Here is a 22,499-nt window from a genome sequence, read left to right on the forward strand (position 1 = left end):
TCAGACATGTCAAAAGTTTGCTGCAAATTCTGTTTGAATGCTGAAATCTGATTAGCATGTGTTCCAGTGAGCAAAAGGTCATCAACATAAAGACATATAATCAGCATAGATTCCCCTTCTTTACATACGTAAAGGGTAGACTCAGATGAGCTGTTTAGAAACCCCTGACCAAGCAAGAAAGCATCTATTTTTGCATACCAAGCTCTAGGAGCTTGTTTCAAACCATATAGTGCCTTTTTGAACTTGCATACCAAATGTTCTGAGCCTTCAACTGCAAAACCAATGGGCTGCTGTAGATAAACTTCCTCTTGAAGTTCCCCATGTAAAAATGCAGTCTTGATATCCAGCTGATGTACTGTCCAACCATAATGTGCAGCCAAAGCAATCATAGACCTGATGGTCGTCATACGGGAAGTAGGAGCAAATGTCTCCTCATAGTCAATGCCCTTTTTCTGTGCGTGCCTTTAGCTACAAGCCGTGCCTTGTATTTATCAATAGATTCATCTGCTTTCCTTTTCAGTTTGTAGAGCCATTTCGTTCCAATGGCTTTCTTCCCAAATGGCAAAGACACCAAATCCCAAGTTTGATTCTTAGTGATAGAATCTAATTCAGCTTGCATTGCTGCCATCCAATGCACACTGTGTTGTGCATCCTCAAAACATTCAGGCTCTTCATTATCAAAAGTACTTGCTGCCATAACAAACTCCATGGTATGTGCTGAATCATGCAAACGAGTTTGGCTTCTAGTACGACCAGCCATGGGTGCATCCAAAGGACTATCTTGCATAGTCTGCAAATACCATCTAGGTAACTGTCTAGCTTCCTGACTGTGTGCAAGCTCTTGCTGAATTTCAGTTTCAGCATTATGCTGAATATTCCGATCAGCCAATGGCTGAATTTTTGCACTTTCCATAGGAGCAGCTGGCTGAACATTAGGTTCATTTTCTGAAGCTCCAGCTGAATCACCAAAAGTAATGGGCAGCCGCCCTTCAAAAACATCACGGGCAGCCTGATATGTGTTCAAACCAGCCAAGGATAATTCTGATTTTTCATCAAAAACAACTTCCCTGCTGACAAAAACCTTCTTTGTAACGGGATCATAGAGTCTGTAGCCTTTGCTGTCACTGCTGTGTCCCATAAAAATGCACTTAACAGCCTTGTTGTCCAACTTTTTTCTAAGTATCTATGGAATATGGGCATAGGCAAGACACCCAAAGGTACGGAAGTGGCCAACAGAAGGTTTGCGGCTGTTCCAAGCCTCAAAAGGTGTGATGGTCTTCAAGGCTTTGGTAGGACATCTGTTCAAAATATGGCAAGCACACATGACTGCTTCCATCCAAAAACTATGAGGCAAGCTCTTTGTCTTTAGCATACATCTGGCCATCTCCATGAGTGACCGATTCTTCCTCTCTATCACCCTATTTTGCTGTGGAGTATAGGCAGTAGTGTACTGATGGACTATGCCTTTCTGGTTCAAAAAAGAATTCAGCATAGAGGATATGTATTTTCCCCCTTGGTCCGAACGGAGAGTCAAAATTCTGCACCCAGATTGATTTTCAACAAGTGCACTGAAAGCCAAAAATGCATCATACACTTCTGACATCTTTTTCAAACAGTAGACCTAGCAAAAACGTGTAAAGTCATCAATGAATGTCGCAAAATAATAACAACCGCCCAATGACATTGTTTGCATAGACCCATAAACATCTGAATGCACCGACTGCAATCTGGTTGTTGCTTTGAAAGCAATATCACGGGGAAATGAGAAACGATGCATTTTTCCCAAAATGCATCCCTCGCATAAGTGCTCAGGAGGTCTCTCCAAGAGAGGTAAGCCATCCAGCATCTGAGTACGTTGCAAAAGTATCAAGCTGCCAAAGTTTACATGCCCTAAACGAGCATGCCATAACTCCGCCTGTATCATAGCAGGAGTAAGAGTGGATGTTAAGTATGCCGACTGATCTACTGAAAGAGCATCCAACTCATATAAACCATGACACAAAGATCCCTTCAAGACCAAAGTCATATGTTCTTTATCTCTAACCATGCAACGGTTATCATCAAATGTGACCTGCAAACCACCACGTGCCAAAGAAGAAATAGATAGCAAATTCTTCTTGATCCCAGGCACAAACAAAGTATCCTGCAGGCGGAGAATAGAGCCATCATTGGCTGTGAGCTGAATCTCCCCAATACCACGAACAGGGTATGATACATTATTGGCACACTATACAGATTTCCCGCGGGAGGTGCACTAACTGAAGCAAACAAATCTCTGCGAGATGTAATATGTCTAGAAGCGCCACTGTCAAAGAACCAAGTGTCACCATTCTCTGTAGAGCTAAGTGCTCTATCAGCCCAAGAGATGTCAGAACTGCAAGTATAAAAACAATAGTCCCTTTCTACAACAAAGGACACGGACTCACTAGCAGTGGAAGGAGTAGTAGAAACAGACATTCCTGACTCCTTCTTCTCTTTGGCAATGCGCTTCCTGCACTCAGTGATATAGTGGCTTGGCTTCTTACAATAATGACATTTTTCCTTTTTAGCTTGCGTCCCCCCTTGTGTCTGATTCTGTGATGTGCCAGAAGTACCAGAACTCTGTGGAGCATTTTTCACATTGCTGTTTTTGCCTTTTTGTCTTGCCACAAAAGCCTGCTCAGAGACTATAGCATCCACACCACTATTTTTTCTTGTTTTTTCCTCCTCTAGAAGCAAACTAACCAGCTAAATAAAAGTGAGTGGGTGCTCGGCAATCCTCATGGTGAGGTTCAAGGCAGTATGAAAAGACAAGTACGAAGGAGGTAAGGAATTCAAGGTGGTGGATATCAGCTGTGCATCCGAAAAATACTCATCTACATTCATGAGCTGCTCCCGCAAGTCCTGAATCTTATTCAAGTGATCCTGCATAGAGTCACCCTCATTCATATTCAAAGTCTCTAACTCTTTCTTCAAGAAAGAGATTCGAGTCTCATTCTTTCTTGCAAACATATGCTCCAAAGTCAGCCATGCATCTCGTGAAGAAGATGCTGAACAAATGTGAGGGATGATGGACCGCTGAACTGCCAAAGCAATCAGCAACAAAGCCTGTGTATCACGTGTATCCGAAGCTTTTTGAGCTGCAGTTCTTGGAGGAAGTGGCTGAGGTGGAGCGGGCTGAGGTCCCCGTTGTCCACGAGCCCCTTGAGGAGGAGTAATTGGAGCTACAACTCCCGGTCTAGTTTCCTCTCCACTCCGTTGTCCACGAGCCCCTTGAGGAGGAGTAATTGGAGCTACAACTCCCGGTCTAGTTTCCTCTCCACTGACATAATCCCATAAATTCTTAGCCACTAATACATTCTTCATCATGAATGACCGTAGCGAATAATTGTTTCCATCCAATCTGTCTTCCTTGGATACATAGGTAAATACATCACCTCCCTGATTTGCCATGATGACAAATTTGCAAAGACAAATGAGCAATGTCAAAGCAGTAAGGTCTGGAAATCCGCAAATTTCCAGAAATTGCAGCAAGCACACTTCTGCAATTAATGTGCAAGGGTGTACTCTGTGAAGAATTGTCTTTAATGCACGCTTCCCAAGGTGCAAATAGTGCTCAGCAACACTGTAATGTCAAAATCCCCAAAATTTCTGCCAATATTTTTGTTACAAATACCCCAGAATGTGCATTCAATGTGTCTCTGTCACAGACACAAGCACGTGTCCCAATGCAGAAAACTGATCCTACTGCTGCTCTGTTACAGACACAGGCACGTGTCCCAATGCAGAAAACTGATCCTACTGTTGCTCTGTTACAGACACAGGCACGTGTCCCAATGCAGAAAATTGATCCTGCTTCTGCACGAACTCCTGTGTTTGAATTAAAAAATGCAAAATGTTACCTCTACAGAATGATTGCAGCTGACTGACGACGTGCACGGATCCGGAGGCAACGTCTGCGCACAGGAACAGGTTGGCGAACTTGGTGGCGGGCTGCTGTACGTTCAGGAGGTGGCGCCTGCAGGAGCAGCATCAGCACGCGCAAGTGCAGAGCGCGCACAGGGACTGGCGGCGCACGCAGGGACTGGCGGGGCCTGTGGAGGCGGCAGCTGCAACTGGCGGGTGGCGCTCAGGGCAGAGGAGGCGACGTGTGCAGATCGGCTGGGCAGAGGAGGCGGTTGGAGGTGTGCGCTGGCGGTTACAGGCAGCGCCTCCAGCGCAGGCAGGACTGGGCAGGTACAGGCGGCGCCTTCAGCTGACAGGTGGCGCTGGGGATTGGAGCTGCGCGCTGCAGACTTGACGACTGGAGCTGGCAACCTGGGCTGAACTGGCGGCTGGGCTAGAACTGGCGGGGGCTGCTGAACTGCAGACAGGTGGTGAGCTCAGAGCTGAGCTCTGATACCAAATGTGAGGGGGTGAGAGGATCGAGGTGCAGCTGAGAGTGCAGTAGACAGTGTGAGAGTGAGAGAGACTGAGTGAAGCACGACACCCAATCCAATAGATTGAAAGAGTGTAGAATGAAAGTACAAAGTACAACCCTTAAACCTTAGGGTTGTAGGGGGTGTTCACACCCGAACACGGTAAGTGCCCATAAGTGTGTAACATAAGCACATACGAAAATAAGACTAAAAATTTGGGGGAAAAAACCTCTCCTACCGAGAGTAAAAAGTGCCCCAGTGTCCTACTGATCACCGACACTCCCATATGAGCGTAGGCGTAAGTGAGGTGTGAGTCAAATACCCAACAATGGCCACTTATCAGTGGGCAGCTCTAATGCACCTTAAATGGAAACAAATTCAATAGGTAATTAATTATGCAAATCAATAAAAAGAATTCAAAATCTTTCTCTATTGTGTTGTGACAAAAGATGAAAATGTCAAGCCCGAAGATGGGTTGGTAGGTTCCATGCTATGTGAAGTGTGGCTGCTCGATTTGTTGTGACCCTTTTGACTTGTGGATGGTGTGTCTTGGTACAATGCTAGCATTTTCCATGATTTAGTACTGAAGAATTCCTTAAAGGACCCATTGACTCATTGGCTTTGCCTATGTCTTTGTCCTACTCCTCAAAAGTTTTTCTCTTTGTTTGGAGTTCTAGTAAAAATCATCCCAGACATATTTGATCCTCATGCTCCATCACCCTATGGAGAGGGCCAAAACTCCTCTTGGAAAAAGTAATGAAATCTCCCTCTAATCCCATAATAAGTAGTAGATCTACAAATAAAGTGCTCGAGAGACTCAAGCTCTTGGTGGCATAGCTAGCAAATGCTTGCATCTTCAGAGTCGTGTGTATACCATCCTATCTCAATTCTCAACTAGTGTGATGATATCCGTATTTTTCCAATGCACTTTGTATCCCATGGGAGAGGTGTACATCCATATATGGTGGCTTGACATTGAATCCCTTTGCTGATACATACAAGAATAGTGTTGATGCTGTTCCATTTTTGTACCAAGTTTTTGTGGGGGATTGTATCCGTGTATGATCTATGTGGATCTTGAAAATATCTGACCTCATAGTTCAGTTTGGCTTTGTATGAGTGAGACCTAAATATGGGCAATCCAAATTACACTGTGGCAGTGGAATTGCATCCTTTTGTAATCCATGTGTCCTAAACCATGCTTGCATCTCTGCATATGAGTACTTTCTGCTCTCTCTGTGAACTGTTTGGAGGAAGTCAATGCCAAGCGTGGATATCTATACCCAGGGAGGTCCCATATCCTCTGCAAGCAAGCAAGCGACTGAAATAATGTGAACCAACACTACTACTGCTAACGCTGCTCTAATTCCAGGTCTTTTTGCAAAGACGGGTTCCGTATTGGGGATCTGCATAACAAATGCATCCCTATATCTGAAGAGCAGAAGAATTGGATACTGCATTGAGCATGAGCACAATCGATCAATCACAAACTGATTGTTAAACTGATGGACCAATGAAATTCCAAGACATATGTTGAGGGCTTATGTACTGTTTCTTTTGACTTGAGAATGTTGTCTTGTGCTGCTGGTGGCTATTTATGTTACACACTTTTTGGTGTTCTTGCTAATGAAGGTTTGCTGCCTGCCCAATTTGGGTGGTATCTGATGGCATCAAAGCTGATCTTTCTCCGGTGTAGTTTCATGATCATATTTGGATAAGTTATGGCTGCAAATTATTTTTACAGAATACACTTTTTTAAGAAAACATTATAAGGCATAAAAAGCAAGTACTCCATGGATTCAAAAGATGAGAGATGGCTGGAATTTGTTATTTATGCTCTCGGTTACTGTTGTATTCTTTTGGTTTTTATGTATCTTGATGAGTTCACAGCTGAAGCACAAGCATAAATATGAGAATGGTTTCAGAGTTGGAAGAGCTAAGACTCTTGAAACACAATACATTGACTTTATTTTCTGATCTTTGCAGGTTGTTTCTAGACTTTCGTTCATTGCTGCTTTAGGACATATGACCCGCATATCGTCTCAATTCGAGAAGACTCGAAAAGTCAGTGGACCAAGAGCTCTGCAACCGAGTCAGGTGCAGAATTCTAGTACTAAACACGTGAACATCCACCTGGTCATTTGAAATCTGATGTCTGATATCTGTTTATTTTAAAGTTTACTGAGATATGTTTCCTTTGAGTGGATTGCTCTTTTGCTCTTTGGCATCCGTCTTCTATGAAGTTTACAGTTTTGTTTATTATTGATTGTTGTGATAGTGGGGAATGCTGTGCCCTTGTGACACTCCAGAAGGGGAGGCTTGTGGCCTTACAAAGAATTTGGCTCTGATGACACATGTGACAACAGATGAAGAGGAAGGCCCGCTAGTTAACCTGGTAGTTACTTGATGGTTGCAAGTTGGTGATTACTAAGTTGTAGTATGTATTCAGCAACTTAATATTATTGTTGAAAAAAGGGAAGCATTCTCATATAATTGAAGCATGTTTGCACCATAAGAGCTTTCACATGATCGTATGGAGCATACACAAATTCCAAATTGTCTAATCTGAATATTTTATTGAGCATAACATTTTGATTGATGAGACGGTTTCATTAGAGACCTAGCAGTTTGGTACCTTTGGTTTAAGAGCAAGAGTGATACAATTGGTTATGGTCTGAATTTGTTGGAAAATGAGTTAGCTGAATGTGTTTTTTTGGTCTGGTTTCTTGATATTTTTGGGCTTCTTTCTATCTTTAGAGCCCTGAGCTTAAAAGTGAGTGAAGTTTCTTGAAGAGCTGAACTGTCTCCTGCCAAATGTGGGGTGTTTTGACTGCTGCTTGTGCCTTCCAGCCTCTCCTCCTTCCCACTAGCCTGACCTGGATGATGCCTCAAGCAGCCATCCACAAGTGAGTATAGAGCTGAACTGCCTCCTGCCAAGTGTGGGGTGTTTTGACTGCTGCTCGTGTCTTCTAGCCTCTTCTCTTTCCCAGCCTGACCTGCATGCTGCCTTAAGCAGCCACCCACAAGCAAGCATAGATCCATCCTTCCAGCCTGCACGTTGCCTTTATAGTCTGCCCTCTATACTGCAGGTCTTGAGCTTCACCTCCAGCCCTTCATACTTTCCTGTGCAGCCTCCCACCAGCTTAGTCCTGGCTTGTTTAAGAATGAAACACCAAACAAGATTTTGAGATAATACCTGGTCCTCAGCCTTCATTAGGGGTTTGATTGCAGGCCTTTGTGCTTCTGCGGTTGATGCTTTGTCACTTATCTGTTTTCTTTCTGACATGGCTTGCCATTAGAGATAGAGTTGTGGCTCTCAAGGCATCATCTCTGGATTGCTGGTTTGTTGAAGGCCAACCATCAGATTGAAGGAGTTCCTTTTGACAGCTTTCATAGTCATCCAAGCTAGGCTCGCATTGTTAGCACCCTTGGGAAAGGGGTGTTTCAAGGTTTAGTTTAGCTGTATGAGGCAGCATTGGCTATGAGCTGCTAGATGTTTTGGCCTTCAGTGGTCTATTTTGAAAGATGGACGGAGGGCAAGGACTATTTCCGATTGGGAGACGGCACCACCACTGTTATCCCCTTTCTTGGCCTTGATGAATACTTTATCCCCCATTTTTCTTAAGGTTGATAATATGTTCGGTCATATCCTTTTGAGGGATGCTGCCTTTGTTAATGCAGTTTTGTAGGGCTATGAAGATTGGATTCTAGCACCATGATTGAGGATACTAGTGTTATAGCCTTGGGCATCTGAATGGGCACTAATAGCATTGGTCATAGTGGTTATGAAGTCACTTAGTGTTAATGCACTAAGGACACTTCAGGGTAGGGCAGCTGAATCCTATCTCTAGGACTCAAGGCCCTTTTGTGTACATTATGGTGTGATCACCACTCCTAGACTCCTAGCCCATTGGCCGATACATCCATACGTTGGGGTGGTGTGGGTTAGTGGTATGGATGCCAACCCTTGGGATGCGGTCATGATCCAGAATGCTACTAGCTCCAAGGCTCAAGGGTGAGCCCCTTTGGCTCTATGGCTAGGAGGTGAGTCTGATGCCTTGTCCCTTTTGTTTGTGAATGTGGTTTGTGTTGTATCTCACGTACAAGTTGGATCCTAGGGGGACATTTCATTTGCTCTGATAGAGCTAGGATGTTGGATGGCCGTTGGAAAACGTCTAGATCCTATGGTCTAATGTATTGCGAGATGACGGAAGACCGATGGGTAATTCGGACTGAAAGACGTCAACGTAATCATGTAGAATCTTGTCCAACTATTTACGCATGTTTCAATGCACATTCAATATTATTGTTAAAAGAAATTGAATTACATTGTAAATCAAATGATTAAACTTTTTTAATGAAACAAACATAAGTAAGGATGTTTGTATCATAAAAACATCTACTAAATTCCAAAGCTTGCATCATATGTACATTAGATTCTATGATCTTGGAGGGTGAACAGCCCTCAATCACATGATAATGACCATCAAGTTCAAATGACAGTACATGAGTTTTATAATCAATGTACAAATAGGAATATGTATGTCTGTAAGTACATAGTCAGATACAACCATTTTAATGTATGCAATGGCCTTCTTGTTGAGTCTAGCCCAATCCTCATCTGCCATAGTTGCCAGCTTAGTTTCCAAGAGAGCATCATCGTAGTCTTTGAGAAAGAAAATGCCTTGCATCCTGTCCTTTCATAGATCAAAGCCCGTGCCATCAAACCTCTTGATTTCAAGGAGAAATTTAGTGTCATTGTTGCTAAAAGCATTAGTGGTCATTTGTCAGCAAAGTACTAAGGACCAATGCTGTGATTTACAACAACAAACGACAGGCTGAATATTCACCTAATTTCAGCCCAAAATTTCAGGAAAAAAGAGCAAGATTTAGTGTCATTCTATTACAGACAGTGCCCAATTAAAGTACAGCAGTAGAGGGAATGACTTTCAGCAATAGAACTGAAATTTCAGCATACATTAAATACACATATCACTGCCACGTGACTCCCACTTCAGCAATGTCACCAAAAATACATTTGCAACAATCCTAGATCAGCAAATGATCTCTCAGCCTGTTGCACCATGTATATTCAGCAAAATATCAGCAAATGATCTCTCAGCCTGTTGCACCATGTATATTCAGCAAAATATCAACTCAATAGGAGCTGCCTAACATGTATACTACATACATATGTGTCCGAATCAACTTCTGATACTTAAAATAGCCAAAAAAATTTGTGCAATTTGTCCAAAATCTCACAAGTGGGAGATAAAAGACTCAAGATACATTGCTTACATCACCAAGCTTGCTTCAGCAATGTCCCAAAAACGCATTTCACACATCAATTTTGCCAAAATCCACAAATTTCAGCAAAAGCCCCAAAAATTTCACTAATGAATCTGCCCCAATTGCATTAATATGTATTCCTGAGAGCATAAAACGAGTTAATTTAGCAAATTTTTTACAAAATTTTGCAAAAAGCCTCAATTTCTCAGGCCCAAATATGCACTAGTGTCAATAAATTCAGCTCAGCTGAGTGAAATTTCACTTACACATGAAAAGCCTCAAAATTTTTAGAGCGAACGTGCACTATGTTTGCATTTTCCTAGTCAAATATAACTGTTATGCGTAAACTGCATCAAATCTGGGAAAACCCCCAAATTTTGGGCACAAATTTGTGAACTATGCCTATGCATGAGAACCCCGGTCAGTGAACATGGGGGACTGGTTTCAAAGGATGTTTTAAAAAAATGATGAAATTTCTTGGGAACGTGGCACATGCAGCCGTTGACCTGCCGGCCGATCTGATTGCATTGTTTCAGGCTGTGCATGACTTGCAAGTGACAAATGTGGCCTGCTCTGACTTAGCTGTCCTTGCAGGTGCCTGACCTGTCGCTTGCTGAAAACAGTCGTCTGGTTCAGTTGCTGCCTTGAAATTGTCACATGACCTATCGCTGCCCTGAAAATTGTCGACTGACCTGTCAACAGCTTGGTAAGCTGTCGCTTGCACTGACACTGTCCTGAACTGATGTTTCTTTATGCAGACAAGCTGAAGTTGACATGCATAGACCTCGGGAAACATGCACACCTTAGCCACATCTCTGAAACCAGTTTGATGGGGGAAGAGTGCGCAATGGGAGTGTGAGTCAGGAGTGAAGCAGCAAGAGTGAGTTTGAACGCAAAGATGAGTGTACCAGATTGTCATGGTGCACAAGAATAAAGAATGTATTTATATGTCAGGGTACAAATAAAGGTGTGTTCACATCCGTATAACTTTATACGGAGATGAAGACCTTTACACCCAACAAAGAGCTCATGGAATTGCTGTATATAAGTTGAAAAGTACTCCTGGATGCCCCAAGCCAACCAATAACTAGACTAGTTGCTAATTCTTTTAACCAAGAGTATAGTGTTGATGTTGACTTTAATGAATATCTCCTGTAGTCAAAATGGCTATATTATGCTTGGTATTGGCTTTGGTTGTGCAATTGGATTTGGATCTCTTTCAAATGGATATCAAGATGACTTTCTTACATGGGGACTTATGTGATGAGATTTATATGTAGAAGCTTAAGGACATTGAGATGGCAAGAAAAGTAATGACCCTTAGAGCGATCCTTGCTACGAGTTACTTTGCATTTATTATCCTTCTTTTCGTGCAACTTTCAAGGCAACTGATGAGTTGCTTACTGGGTAGAAGGTTTCTTTGGCTTGAATGTGGAAGCAGCTCGATGGGATTCATGCGTCGATAGGCTGCCTTTATATGCAGCCAATGTATTATCAAAACTTTTGGCATACTTGTAGATGTCCTCTAGTGAATGTAACAGATTTTAGAGCACCGCATTTTGATAGTTTGATGAGTATCCAAAAAGATAGCATGTAGAGTAATGCATGAGGATCATCCAAAGCCTTTATTTTTTGAAGGAGATCTTTGAATTCCTGTGAATGCATGTGCAAGGTCTTCTTTCCCATATGGAGCTCAAATAATTATGAAAAATTTCAATCCGATTATTGTCAGATGGGAGAGGATCGAGGTGCAGCTGAAGTGCAGTAGACAGTGTGAGAGTGAGAGACAGAGTTGAGCACGATACCCAATGCAATAGTACTGAATAGAGTGTTAGCTGAAAGTACAAACGATAACCCTTATACCTTAGGGTTATAAGGGGCTGTTCACACCCGAACACAGTAAGTGCCCGTAAGTGTGCACCACAAGCACATACAAAATAGTACACATAATCTGGGGGAAAAAACCTCTCCTACCGAGAGTAAAAAGTGCCCCAGTGTCCTAGTGATCACCCGCACACTCCCATATGAGCGTAGGCGTAAGTAAGGCGTGTGAGATACCCAACAAACCCCCCTGGAGTGAAGAGTGATCAAGTGTACAAGGATCATCCGCCACCAAAGGGCGTCAAATTCAAAGCATCGCGAAATGCTTCAAATTTGTCTCGTGGAAGAGGTTTGGTGAAGATGTCTGCCACATTGCTGGTGGTAGGACAGTAGACAAGGCTGATATCACCTGCATGTAGCCTCTCTCTGACAAAGTGGTAGTGAATCTCTATGTGTTTCGTGCGAGCATGAAACACAGGGTTCCGTGCCACTGCAATGGCACTCTGACTGTCAGTATATAAAGGAGTAGGCTCCGTAACAGATACATCCAAATCAGCAAGTAAGCGTCTAAGCCATACGCACTCAACTGCAGTAGTGAAGGCTGCCTTGTACTCAGCTTCACATGACGACGTGGCAACAGTGGATTGTTTCTTGCTAAGCCAAGAAATGCATGACGAGCCAAGAAAGAAACAATTGCCACTAGTGGAGTGACGAGTATCAAAATCACCAGCCCAATCAGAGTCACTGTAAGCATGTAACTGCAGTGGTCCCCCCTTGGCATAAAGCAATCCAAGAGCTCTAGTACCCTGCAAGTAACGAAACACACGCTTCACAGCTTGCCAATGCGACATACGAGTCTGATGCATGTACCTGCTCAAAACTGAAACGGCAAACTGTATGTTTGGCCGAGTGTGGCATAGATAGATGAGACATCCCACTGCTGGAGCATAAGTATGGATATCAAACAAATCACTGTCATCATGTAATGACAGTTTGAGCCCAGGTTCCATGGGTGTACAAACTGGCTTGCAATCCTGTAAGCCAAACTTCTCAAGAAGTTGCCCAATGTACCTTGACTGACATAATCCAATGCCTCTAGCATCATGTACAAACTGGATGCCCAAGTAATAGTGCAAAATACCCAAGTCAGACATGTCAAAAGTTTGCTGTAAATTATTTTTGAATGCTGAAATCTGATCAGCATGTGTTCCAGTGAGCAAAAGGTCATCTACATATAGACACAAAATCAGCATGGATCCCCCCTCTTTATGTACATAAAGGGTAGACTCAGATGGGCTGTTTACAAACCCCTGACTAAGCAAGAAAGCATCTATCTTTGCGTACCAAGCTCGTGGAGCTTGTTTCAAACCATATAGAGCTTTTTTCAGCTTGCATACTAAATTTTCTGAGCCTTCAACTGCAAAACCAATGGGCTGCTGTACATACACTTCTTCCTGAAGTTCCCCATGTAAGAATGCAGTCTTTATATCCAGCTGATGCACTTTCCAACCAAAATGTGCAGCCAAGGCAATCATAGACCGAATGGTCGTCATACGGGAGGTAGGAGCAAAGGTCTCCTCATAGTCAATGCCCTTTTTCTGTGCGTAGCCTTTAGCTACCAGCCGTGCCTTGTACTTATCTATGGATCCATCTGCGTTCCTTTTCAATTTGTAGACCCATTTCGTACCAATGGCACGCTTGCCAACTGGCAAAGACACCAAATCCCAAGTATGATTCTTATGAATAGAATCCAATTCAGCTTGCATGGCTGCCATCCAATGCACACTATGTCATGCATCCTCAAAACATTCAGGCTCCTCATTATCATGAGTACATGCTACCATAACAAACTCCATGGAATGTGCTGAATCATGCAGTCGAGTTTGCCTTCGAGTACGACCAGCCAAGGGTGTTTCCAAATGACTATCTCTCATAGTCTGCGTGTACCATCTAGGCACCTGTCTTGCTTCCTGACTGTGTACAAGTTCCTGCTGAATTTCAGTTTCAGCAATGTGCTGATTTACTGCATGTTCCATAGGAGCAGCTGGCTGAACATTAGGTTCATTTGCTGAAGTACCAGCTGAATCACCAAATGTGATGGGCAGCAGCCCTTCAAAGACATCACGGGCAGCCTGATATGTATCAAAACCAGCCAAGGATAATTCTGATTTTTCATCAAATACAACATCCCTGCTGACAAAAACCTTCTTGGTCACGGGATCATAGAGTCTGTAGCCTTTGCTTTCGCTGCTATATCCCATAAAGATGCATTTTACAGCCTTGTTGTCCAACTTCTTTCGAAGTACCTGTGGAATATGGGCATATGCAAGACACCCAAAAGTACGGAAGTGGCCAACAGAAGGTTTGCGGCTGTGCCAAGCCTCAAAAGGTGTGACGGTTTTCAAGGCCTTGGTAGGGCATCTGTTCAAAATGTGGCAAGCGCACATGACGGCTTCCATCCAAAAACTATGAGGCAAACTCTTTGCCTTCAGCATACATCTGGCCATCTCCATGAGTGACCGATTTTTCCTCTCTGCTACCCCATTCTGCTGTGGAGTATATGCAGTAGTGTACTGATGGATAATGCTCTTCTGCTGCAAATAAGAATTCAGCATAGAGGACATGTATTCCCCCCCTCGGTCCGAACGGAGAGTCTTAATCTTGCAACCAGACTGAGTTTCCACAAGTGCACTGAAAGCCAAAAATGCATCATACACTTCTGACTTCTTTTTCAAGCAGTAGACCCAGCAAAAACGTGTAAAGTCATCAATAAATGTTACAAAATAGTAACAACCACCCAATGACTGTGTCTGCATGGGCCCACAAACATCCGAATGCACAAGCTGCAATCTGGCTGTTGCTCTAAAAGCAACATCACGGGGAAAAGAGAAACGATGCATTTTCCCCAAAATGCAACCCTCGCATAAATGCTCAGGAGGTCTCTCCAAGAGAGGTAATCCATCCAACATCTGAGTACGCTGTAATAGCATCAAGCTGCCATAGTTTACATGCCCCAAACGAGCATGCCATAACTCTGCCTCTAACATAGCAGGAGTAAGAGTGGATGTCAAATATGCAGACTGATCTACCGAAAGAGCATTCAACTCATATAACCCATGACACAGAGAACCTGTCAAGACCAATGTCATGTGTTCCTTGTCACGGACCATGCAACGGTCATCATCAAAGGTGACCTGCAAACCACAACGTGCCATAGAAGAAATGGAAAGCAGATTCTTCTTAATGCCAGGCACATACAAAGCATCCTGTAGGCGGAGAATAGAGCCATCAATGGCTGTAAGCTGAATCTCCCCAATACCACGAACAGGGTATGATGCATTATTAGCACACTGAACAGACTTCCCAACGGGAGGTGCACCAAGAGAAGCAAACAAATCTCTACGAGATGTGATATGCCGTGAAGCACCACTGTCAAAGAACCAAGTGTCAGCATCCTCTGTAGAGCTAAATGCTCTATCAGCCCAAGAGACATCATAACTGCAAGTGTAAAAACAATAGTCCCTGGCTGCAACAAAGGACGCGGACTCGCTAGCAGTGGAAGGAGCTGCAGAAACAGACATCCCTGACTCCTTCTTCTTCTCTTTGGCGATGCGCTTCCTGCACTCAGTGATATAGTGGCAAGGCTTCTTGCAGTAATGACATTTTCCTTTCTTGGCTTGCGTGCCCCCCTGTTTCTGACTTGTCTGTGAAGTGCTACTACTACCTGAACTCTGCGAAGCATTTTTCCCTTGGCTGTTTTTACCCTTCTGCCTTGACATAAAAGCCTGCTCAGAGGCTATACCATCCACACCACTGTTCCGTCTAGTTTGCTCCTCCTCTAGAAGCAAACTGACAAGCTGAATGAAAGTGATGGGCTCTTTCGAAATCCTCATAGTGAGGTTCAAGGCAGTATGAAAAGCCAAGTAAGAGGGAGGCAGTGAATTCAATGTCGTAGAAATCAGCTGCGCATCTGAGTAGTACTCATCCACATTCATGAGTTGCTCCCGCAAGTCCTGAATTTTGTTGAGATGATCCTGCATAGAATCACCCTCATTCATCTTTAGAGTCTCTAGCTCTTTCTTCAAGAAAGAGATGCGAGTCTCATTCTTTCCTGCAAACATCTGCTCCAATGTCAACCAAGCTTCTTGTGAAGAAGCTGCTGAACGAATATGAGGAATGATAGAACGCTGAACTGCCAATGCAATCAACGACATAGCCTGTGCATCCCGTGTATCCCAAGCTTTCTGAGCTGCAGTTCTTGGGGGAAGTGGCTGAGCGGGCTGAGGTGGAGGGGGCTGAGGTTGCCCTCTTGCACGTCCTCCTGGAGGAGGAGTAGCGGGAGCCACAACTCCCGGTCGTGCTTCCTCTCCACTGACATAATCCCACAAATTTTTGGCCACTAATACATTCTTCATCATGAAAGACCAAAGGGAATAATTGTTCCCATCCAATCGGTCTTCCTTGGACACATAGGTGAATACATCTCCTCCCTGATTTGCCATTATTTCCCAAAAGGCAATAGAGCAATGTCAATGCAGTATGGGCTGGAAATCTGCAAATTTCCAGAAATTGCAGCAAACACAAGTCTGCAATTAATGTGCAAAGGGTACTCTTTCAAAAAAACTGTCACTGATGCACGCTTCCCAAGGTGCAATTAGTGCTCAGCAGCACTAAAACATCAAAAGCCCCAAAATTTTCTGCCCAAAATTTCTGTCACAAATGTCTGTTACAAAAGCCCCAAAATGTGCATTCAATGTGTCACAGACTGACACAGCACGTTTCCCAATGCTGAAAACTGAACCTGCTGCTGCTGCACGAATCCCTGTGTGGAAATAAAAAATGCAGAAATGTTACCTCTGCAGGTCGAAGACGGGCATGGATCCCGAGACTAGCACGAATCTCGAGGTGGCGCGTCAGAGGCGGCGGCGCCTTAGGGTACTGCACAAATGGCGGACTCCACGGGAGGTGGCGCTGGCTGAGCTGGCGCCTGCCGGAAGCAGAGTGCAGAGGCGACGGCCCTGCACAGGTGGCGTGTAGGTACAGGCGTGCAGGTCCAGGGGCGCAGCAGGCGACAGAGGCGGCGTCAGGCGGAGCAGGTGGCGGGCGCACTTGTCAGGTGGTGTGTCAGACGGAGCTGCGCACAGGTGGCAGCGACCTCTGTAGGTGGCGCGCAGCTGGCGGAGTTGGCGGGGCTGCAGGCGAAGGTACAGGCTGCACGTGCTGTACCAGACAGGTACTGACCAGCTGTACCAGACAGGTACCGATGAGCTGTACCAGACAGGTACCGACGAGCTGTCAGTGCTGACGCAAGTCCTCGGGAACCGAACAGAGCTGCTGACCAGCTCTGATACCAAATGTCAGATGGGAGAGGATTGAGGTGCAGCTGAAGTGCAGTAGACAGTGTGAGAGTGAGAGACAGAGTTTAGCACGATACCCAATGCAATAGTACTGAATAGAGTGTTAGCTGAAAGTACAAACGATAACCCTTATACCTTAGGGTTATAAGGGGCTGTTCACACCCGAACACAGTAAGTGCTCGTAAGTGTGCACCACAAGCACATACAAAATAGTACACATAATCTGGGGGAAAAAACCTCTCCTACCGAGAGTAAAAAGTGCCCCAGTGTCCTAGTGATCACCCGCACACTCCCATATGAGCGTAGGCGTAAGTAAGGCGTGTGAGATACCCAACAATTATCAATTACGAAACACTTTTAAAAAAGGGATTGAAATCTTTGTGTTTCCGGCCTAGAGTGTAGCCTTGCCCACCAAGCATATGCCTTTCCTTGTAACATGATGTGTATCTATCCAATACATTGAGTATCATAAATTGATACAAATCAAAATAAACCATCCATTTGGCCAAGTATGTATCGATGCTCATCTTGTAACATTTCTTCTTCTTCCTTCTAAAGGGATTAGGTTGGATCTGAAGAGAGGCAATATTCTCATGGCTACGCATACAAATAGAAAATGAGGAGTGCGTGTCCTGTCCAATTGCCATTGCATGTCTTTGATTGGAGTTTGGAAAATTGCCACTAGCAACGAATATCCATCACCTTTCATAAAAGGAGATCCTTTGGGTTGGTGCCCGTACATGTGTTTACGTCTAGAAGAAGCAAGCTGGGCATCCTCCATATGTTGAGGTTTGGTAGGAGTGGGAGTATCAAATAGTGAATTCCATGAGAAGTCATGTTGATGAGAGAGAAGACATAGACCAAGAGAAAACAAGAAGATTGAGAGAAAAAGAGAGAATGTGTATGTGACGATTAGAGTTGAGAGAGAGGTAGGGTGCTGATAAGGACATGATTGAAGACTGAGCGCGTTAAATGTAGATCTATTCAGTCCTTTGTTTTAAATAGTTGAGAGAGAGAGAGGGCAATGGGCACTGATAAAGACATGACTGTAAATAGAGTGCATTAAATGTAGATCTATTTAGCCTTTATTATTTGGTGAAGTTTAAAGAATGACAAATGGGATTAATGGTATTAATGAAAATGAACTCAAATTCTAGTGCCCATAGCTCTTGGCACAGTGACCATTGCATTAGCAGTGAAAGATTTGACACCAAGGCATGGGGTGGATAAGTGTACAAGCTATTTGCTACAAGGCTAGGGGAAAAGGAACAAAATGCAATGTGGAATTGTCATTAAATTGAAAGTTTCCATCGTAGAATTGAGTGACATTGAAAGTTTTGCGTAGTGAGTAGCTTACTTAGATCATGTAAGTTATTAAGTAGTCCCCGAGCTAAAGTTTTGCCTAGTGACCATATCACTTATGATTAATAATCAATTCATTAATTATCCCTTTATCAAAAACTTAATTTGACTAAGGAGTGGCTGGTTATTCATTTGGAAACTTGATTGTGGCTATTGAGGGGCACTTTTTCTTTCTTTTTCCTTCATATTTTGGAGCAGCCCAAGTTTGGAGGATTGTAGCAACAAAAGGAGATGCATGCTTTTTGGTTTTGCAGCCATCTTGAGGTGCTGGGCAGCCAACAATTAATCTCTTTTTTCTCCTTTCTCTCTCTCGGATTGTGCAAGCTTTCTCTTACAACAGATCAGAATCGGGTTTGTTATTCACAATAGATCAATGGCTATGGTTTGCAGGAATCAAGCATTCTGTGTGTGGAATTGCTTGCTGAAGACATTCCAACCAAACCTTCTAGATTTCTCCTTGTTTTGGGTCACCAAATTATTCTTGATTCAGGGCAGACAATAGGGAAAATGTATTCAAGCATCCAGCTCTAATTTTCCTTCTAGTGAAATTTAGCATCCAATCTCAGGGTTAACATGCCAAAGATTAGGTTTTGTGGACAGCAGGTAGATAGGTCTGAATTACTTCAATTTGATTGTGAATTGAAGATGCACTGGATAGGGCAAAGCTCTAACATAGTTGGATAATCGAGGCTGAGGCCTCTATATGCTTGAAGACACACTAGTTTGAGTGTGTTATTGGGATAGATTCAATGCTCATCAGTCAAGGTTGGTTAGAGTAATTGAGGATGTAGTAATTGGGGTGAAATTTGTCCATTGGAGAGCCAGGAACACGAGGAATTTTTAGCAAAAAGAGTGCTGGTTTGTGGCAGCTAGGTTGATCACACGGGCGGGCCATAAGTGGTTCTTGTCAAGGATCATCTTTAATATTAAAGAAATATTGTAAGGGGTGCTCACCTTGAGGGTCAATTTGGTGTCGTCTATTGTGCAAGAGTAATCTAGCTCTCAGGTTTTTTGTGTCATTCATTTTGTTTGTTGAATTGAATAGTGTGTGTGTTGTATATATTTGTTCATTGCCCTATAGATAAGATCTATAGGCTGGTTTCATTCTCTACTTTGCAGCTCATAGCCAAGTTCTTATTGGTGAGGTTAGTGGTGATAGATGTAGCATTCATAGGTCGATGAGGTACGGATGTCCCCTTGCACATCTTCTTTTCTTATTTGTTGCACAGACCATGAGTATTTTTATGAGGGATAGAGCTTCATGCATTTGAGACCTTAGACTTTCCATCATAGAGTACTTAGGAGTTGTTGGATATAGAGTTTGGAGATGATGGAAGTGAGGAGAAATTTAGGGCCTTTACATCTATAATGAAGGTATTTATTAGAGCTGGAGAAGCTCTTTTTATTTGGCATCAATCCTATGGTTTTTGCATTTGTGACTCTTTGTAGCAAGATTAGAAGCCACATGAGAATTTCTTTTGGGTTTTCCGTGGCATTTCAATGTGATAGTCGCCATGTGGGCCTTGATATTTCTTTAGAGCAGCAGTTGACACTCCTACTGAGCGCAACGAGATTATCACCCACAAGGAGGTGGTAGCGGCAAATGAGGTTTGGCTAGCCACAATGTGGTATATGACTTCTTATTGAGCCTTTTGTAGGTCATGCACTTGCCACGTGAAGGGATTCATAAAGAATTTCATTTGGTCAGGTGATGGTAGCCTTGTGAGGGCTAAGGTAGCATTGGAATGCCATCTTTCAGCCTAAATCTAGGGGCAGCTTGGGGATCATTGACCTAGACAGTCAAAGCAGAGAATATATGGTTAAGTTCATTTTGAGGGGCCACCTTTTGTGCGAGGATTCTTGGAAGAAGCTTGTGTTACGGAGATGAGAGACCATTTCTCCTGCTCATGGAGGACAATGATAACCTAGCATATATTGAATATTTTTAGCACATTTAAGCTACAGCGCTGGGAAATAGCTTATACGTCAAATTTTTTGCATCTATTGGAGATTAGTATCTACAAGAATTCACTTGATTGACCCAACCACTGTTGAGGAGAAGATGTGGCAACGACTTCTCTTACAACCAACTACATAGGACAAAAAGAAGCCATGCTATTGGAGAGAGGACTTGTCTATTTGGGGGGAGGTTCTTTTCATCGGTAGCTTTTTCAGTTTGAGAGTTGTTTGCTTTCTTGAGCTACCAACTCAAGTATAGAGAGAGACTTCGAAGCATGAGGGGAGCTTGAGCCATAATGGAGAGCATTAGGAGGTGGTAATTGTGGAGTAGAGGATTGATACAGATTTTTAACCAACATGGATTGGGACTCTTTTCAATAAAGGAGAGACCCTTCTTGCAGTGGTAGCCACTAGTGGAGAGAGTGTGTTTGCTTTCTCAATAGAGGTGTACCATAGACTCAGGCAAGAGAATCAGGACTAGTCTGAGTTCACAAGATGCTCTAGATAGAGGATCAGACTTGTGGCTCACTGTAATAGTACTTGTATGATAGAAGTAGAAGACATTGGTAGTTAGACCTAGACCCTTGGTACTTAGATTCAGACCCAGACCTTGACCCTCAGATTTGTATGATAGGAGGTGGAGACATTGAGAATACTGGAGAAGGCTGCTCCAGAGACTACAGTGGGACTGTAGGGCAGAATGATGCTTGCTGTAGCTCAGCCTCCCCATGGTCTATCACATCCTTTCCTTGCAGATTTTTGAAGGAGATTGGAGGACAATTATAGACCAAGGAAGATTTTACTCTTTCTGTGGTTACTAGTACATATGAGTTTAGTAGTTGGTACATGGCTTGACTAAGCCAGAGACCTTGTCCCTTGTGCTAGATGTGGGGAGCATGCGGAAACATAGAGGCATTGCATATGGAACTGCCAAAGGGCTCGAGAGGCCTAGAGGAGAGTCCCTAGGATGGTACAGTACACTATAGACTTTGGCTGTTATCTGGGGAATAGTTGCTTGGATCACAGAGAGAGGTTGAACTTGTGGATATGATGATGTACAATGGTTGCTTGGATCACGGAGAGAGATCCAACTTGTGGGTATGATGATGTACATTAGTGTCATGCATATCTTGACTTGGGGCAGCTCGTGAGCATGACAATCTCACAAATAAGTGTGGGTTTAGGGGCATTGTCACAAATGGGAGCTCATAGCTAGTATCATTGCTTCGTACATATGGACAGCCAAATGTAACCAGGTTACTGATTTTTTGGACATATTTATTGCTAAGACGCTCTCCATGATGTGGATACAGGTTGCGCATACTGTCTGCGGGAGGTCAGAGATGATAGAGGGCAGTCCGAGGACTATGAGGAGGAGGAGAATTGCTTCTCTCAGGACATGGGGTTCTTCTGCTTTCCTCCTTTTCCAGATTCAGATGGTCTGGCATTGTAGGCCTCTCGAGTGGTTATTCATTTATGGCTTGTAATAAACTTACATATTTTTTGATATGGAAGTCCCTTGTGGGGCTGCTTTGTACTTTACATTTTGCCTTAGGATATTTTGTTCCTAGGAGTCATATTAATAGAATTGTTTCTCTTCTTTCAAAATAGAAAGAAACACAAAACAGATAGCCACCCAACCTTGATGGTGGGTAATGAGGAAACAGGAAAAGTCAGCCAAGATTAGGTGTTGGCAGTGGTTGTAAAACATTGCTTGGTGAAGAGTTTGTAACTTCCCTGCCCTGATTCTATGTGCCTGTGCCACCTGGTTTGTCTGCCCATGACAGTCAGCGTGCCAGCTGACTCTTCCTGCATAGCAACTCCCTCCAGCCATCTCTCCACATGCAGCTCCTTCCACTATGAGACCATGTGCGGCATCTCACCTAGCAACTCTCTCCTGTCCAACAGAGGCCTTCCTTAGTAGTTCACATTTGGGAACCTTCTTGCATTGAAAGTCACATATAGTTTGGCCTTATAGGCTGCTGGGCTCATCCTTTACTTCACGCTTGTATTAGACTTTTCCTATGACCTTCGTTGTATATCAGTCCTACCGAGTGTTTATTAAGATTTTGTATTTTTCCTGTGGGAAATATTAGTGTCAAGTGACTATTAAAAAGTATTTTTTTTCTTTAGAAAACAAGTGACAATTTCTTATCATTTTTATTTTTTAATTATACACAATGTATAAAGGTTCATTTGTGTGTGACTTTCTTCCACTGTTCTTCTCAGACTATAGCACTTTTAAGTCTGAGAGGGACAAATCTTTCACAGGGAACTCAATGAACGAGTCAGTTCTTACTTCAATAATCTTGAC

At 43.4% G+C, this 22,499-nt stretch overlaps 1 protein-coding gene across 2 annotated transcripts in view; it reads left to right on the forward strand.

The window, feature by feature from the left end:
- NRPC2 (nuclear RNA polymerase C2) overlaps positions 1 to 22,499 on the forward strand; it is a 181,221-nt gene that overhangs the window by 141,667 nt on the left and 17,055 nt on the right. For both annotated transcript variants that reach the window (XM_087688815.1, XM_087688816.1), the window contains exons 17-18: positions 6,384 to 6,494; positions 6,676 to 6,792. In XM_087688815.1, coding sequence (XP_087544941.1) covers positions 6,384 to 6,494; positions 6,676 to 6,792 — 228 coding nt within the window. The remainder of the gene's footprint in view (positions 1 to 6,383; positions 6,495 to 6,675; positions 6,793 to 22,499) is intronic.

Source organism: Lygodium microphyllum, chromosome 11 (assembly GCF_053477565.2).
Source record: "Lygodium microphyllum isolate KBCC chromosome 11, Lygodium_microphyllum_v1.1.10, whole genome shotgun sequence".
NCBI lineage: Eukaryota > Viridiplantae > Streptophyta > Polypodiopsida > Schizaeales > Lygodiaceae > Lygodium > Lygodium microphyllum.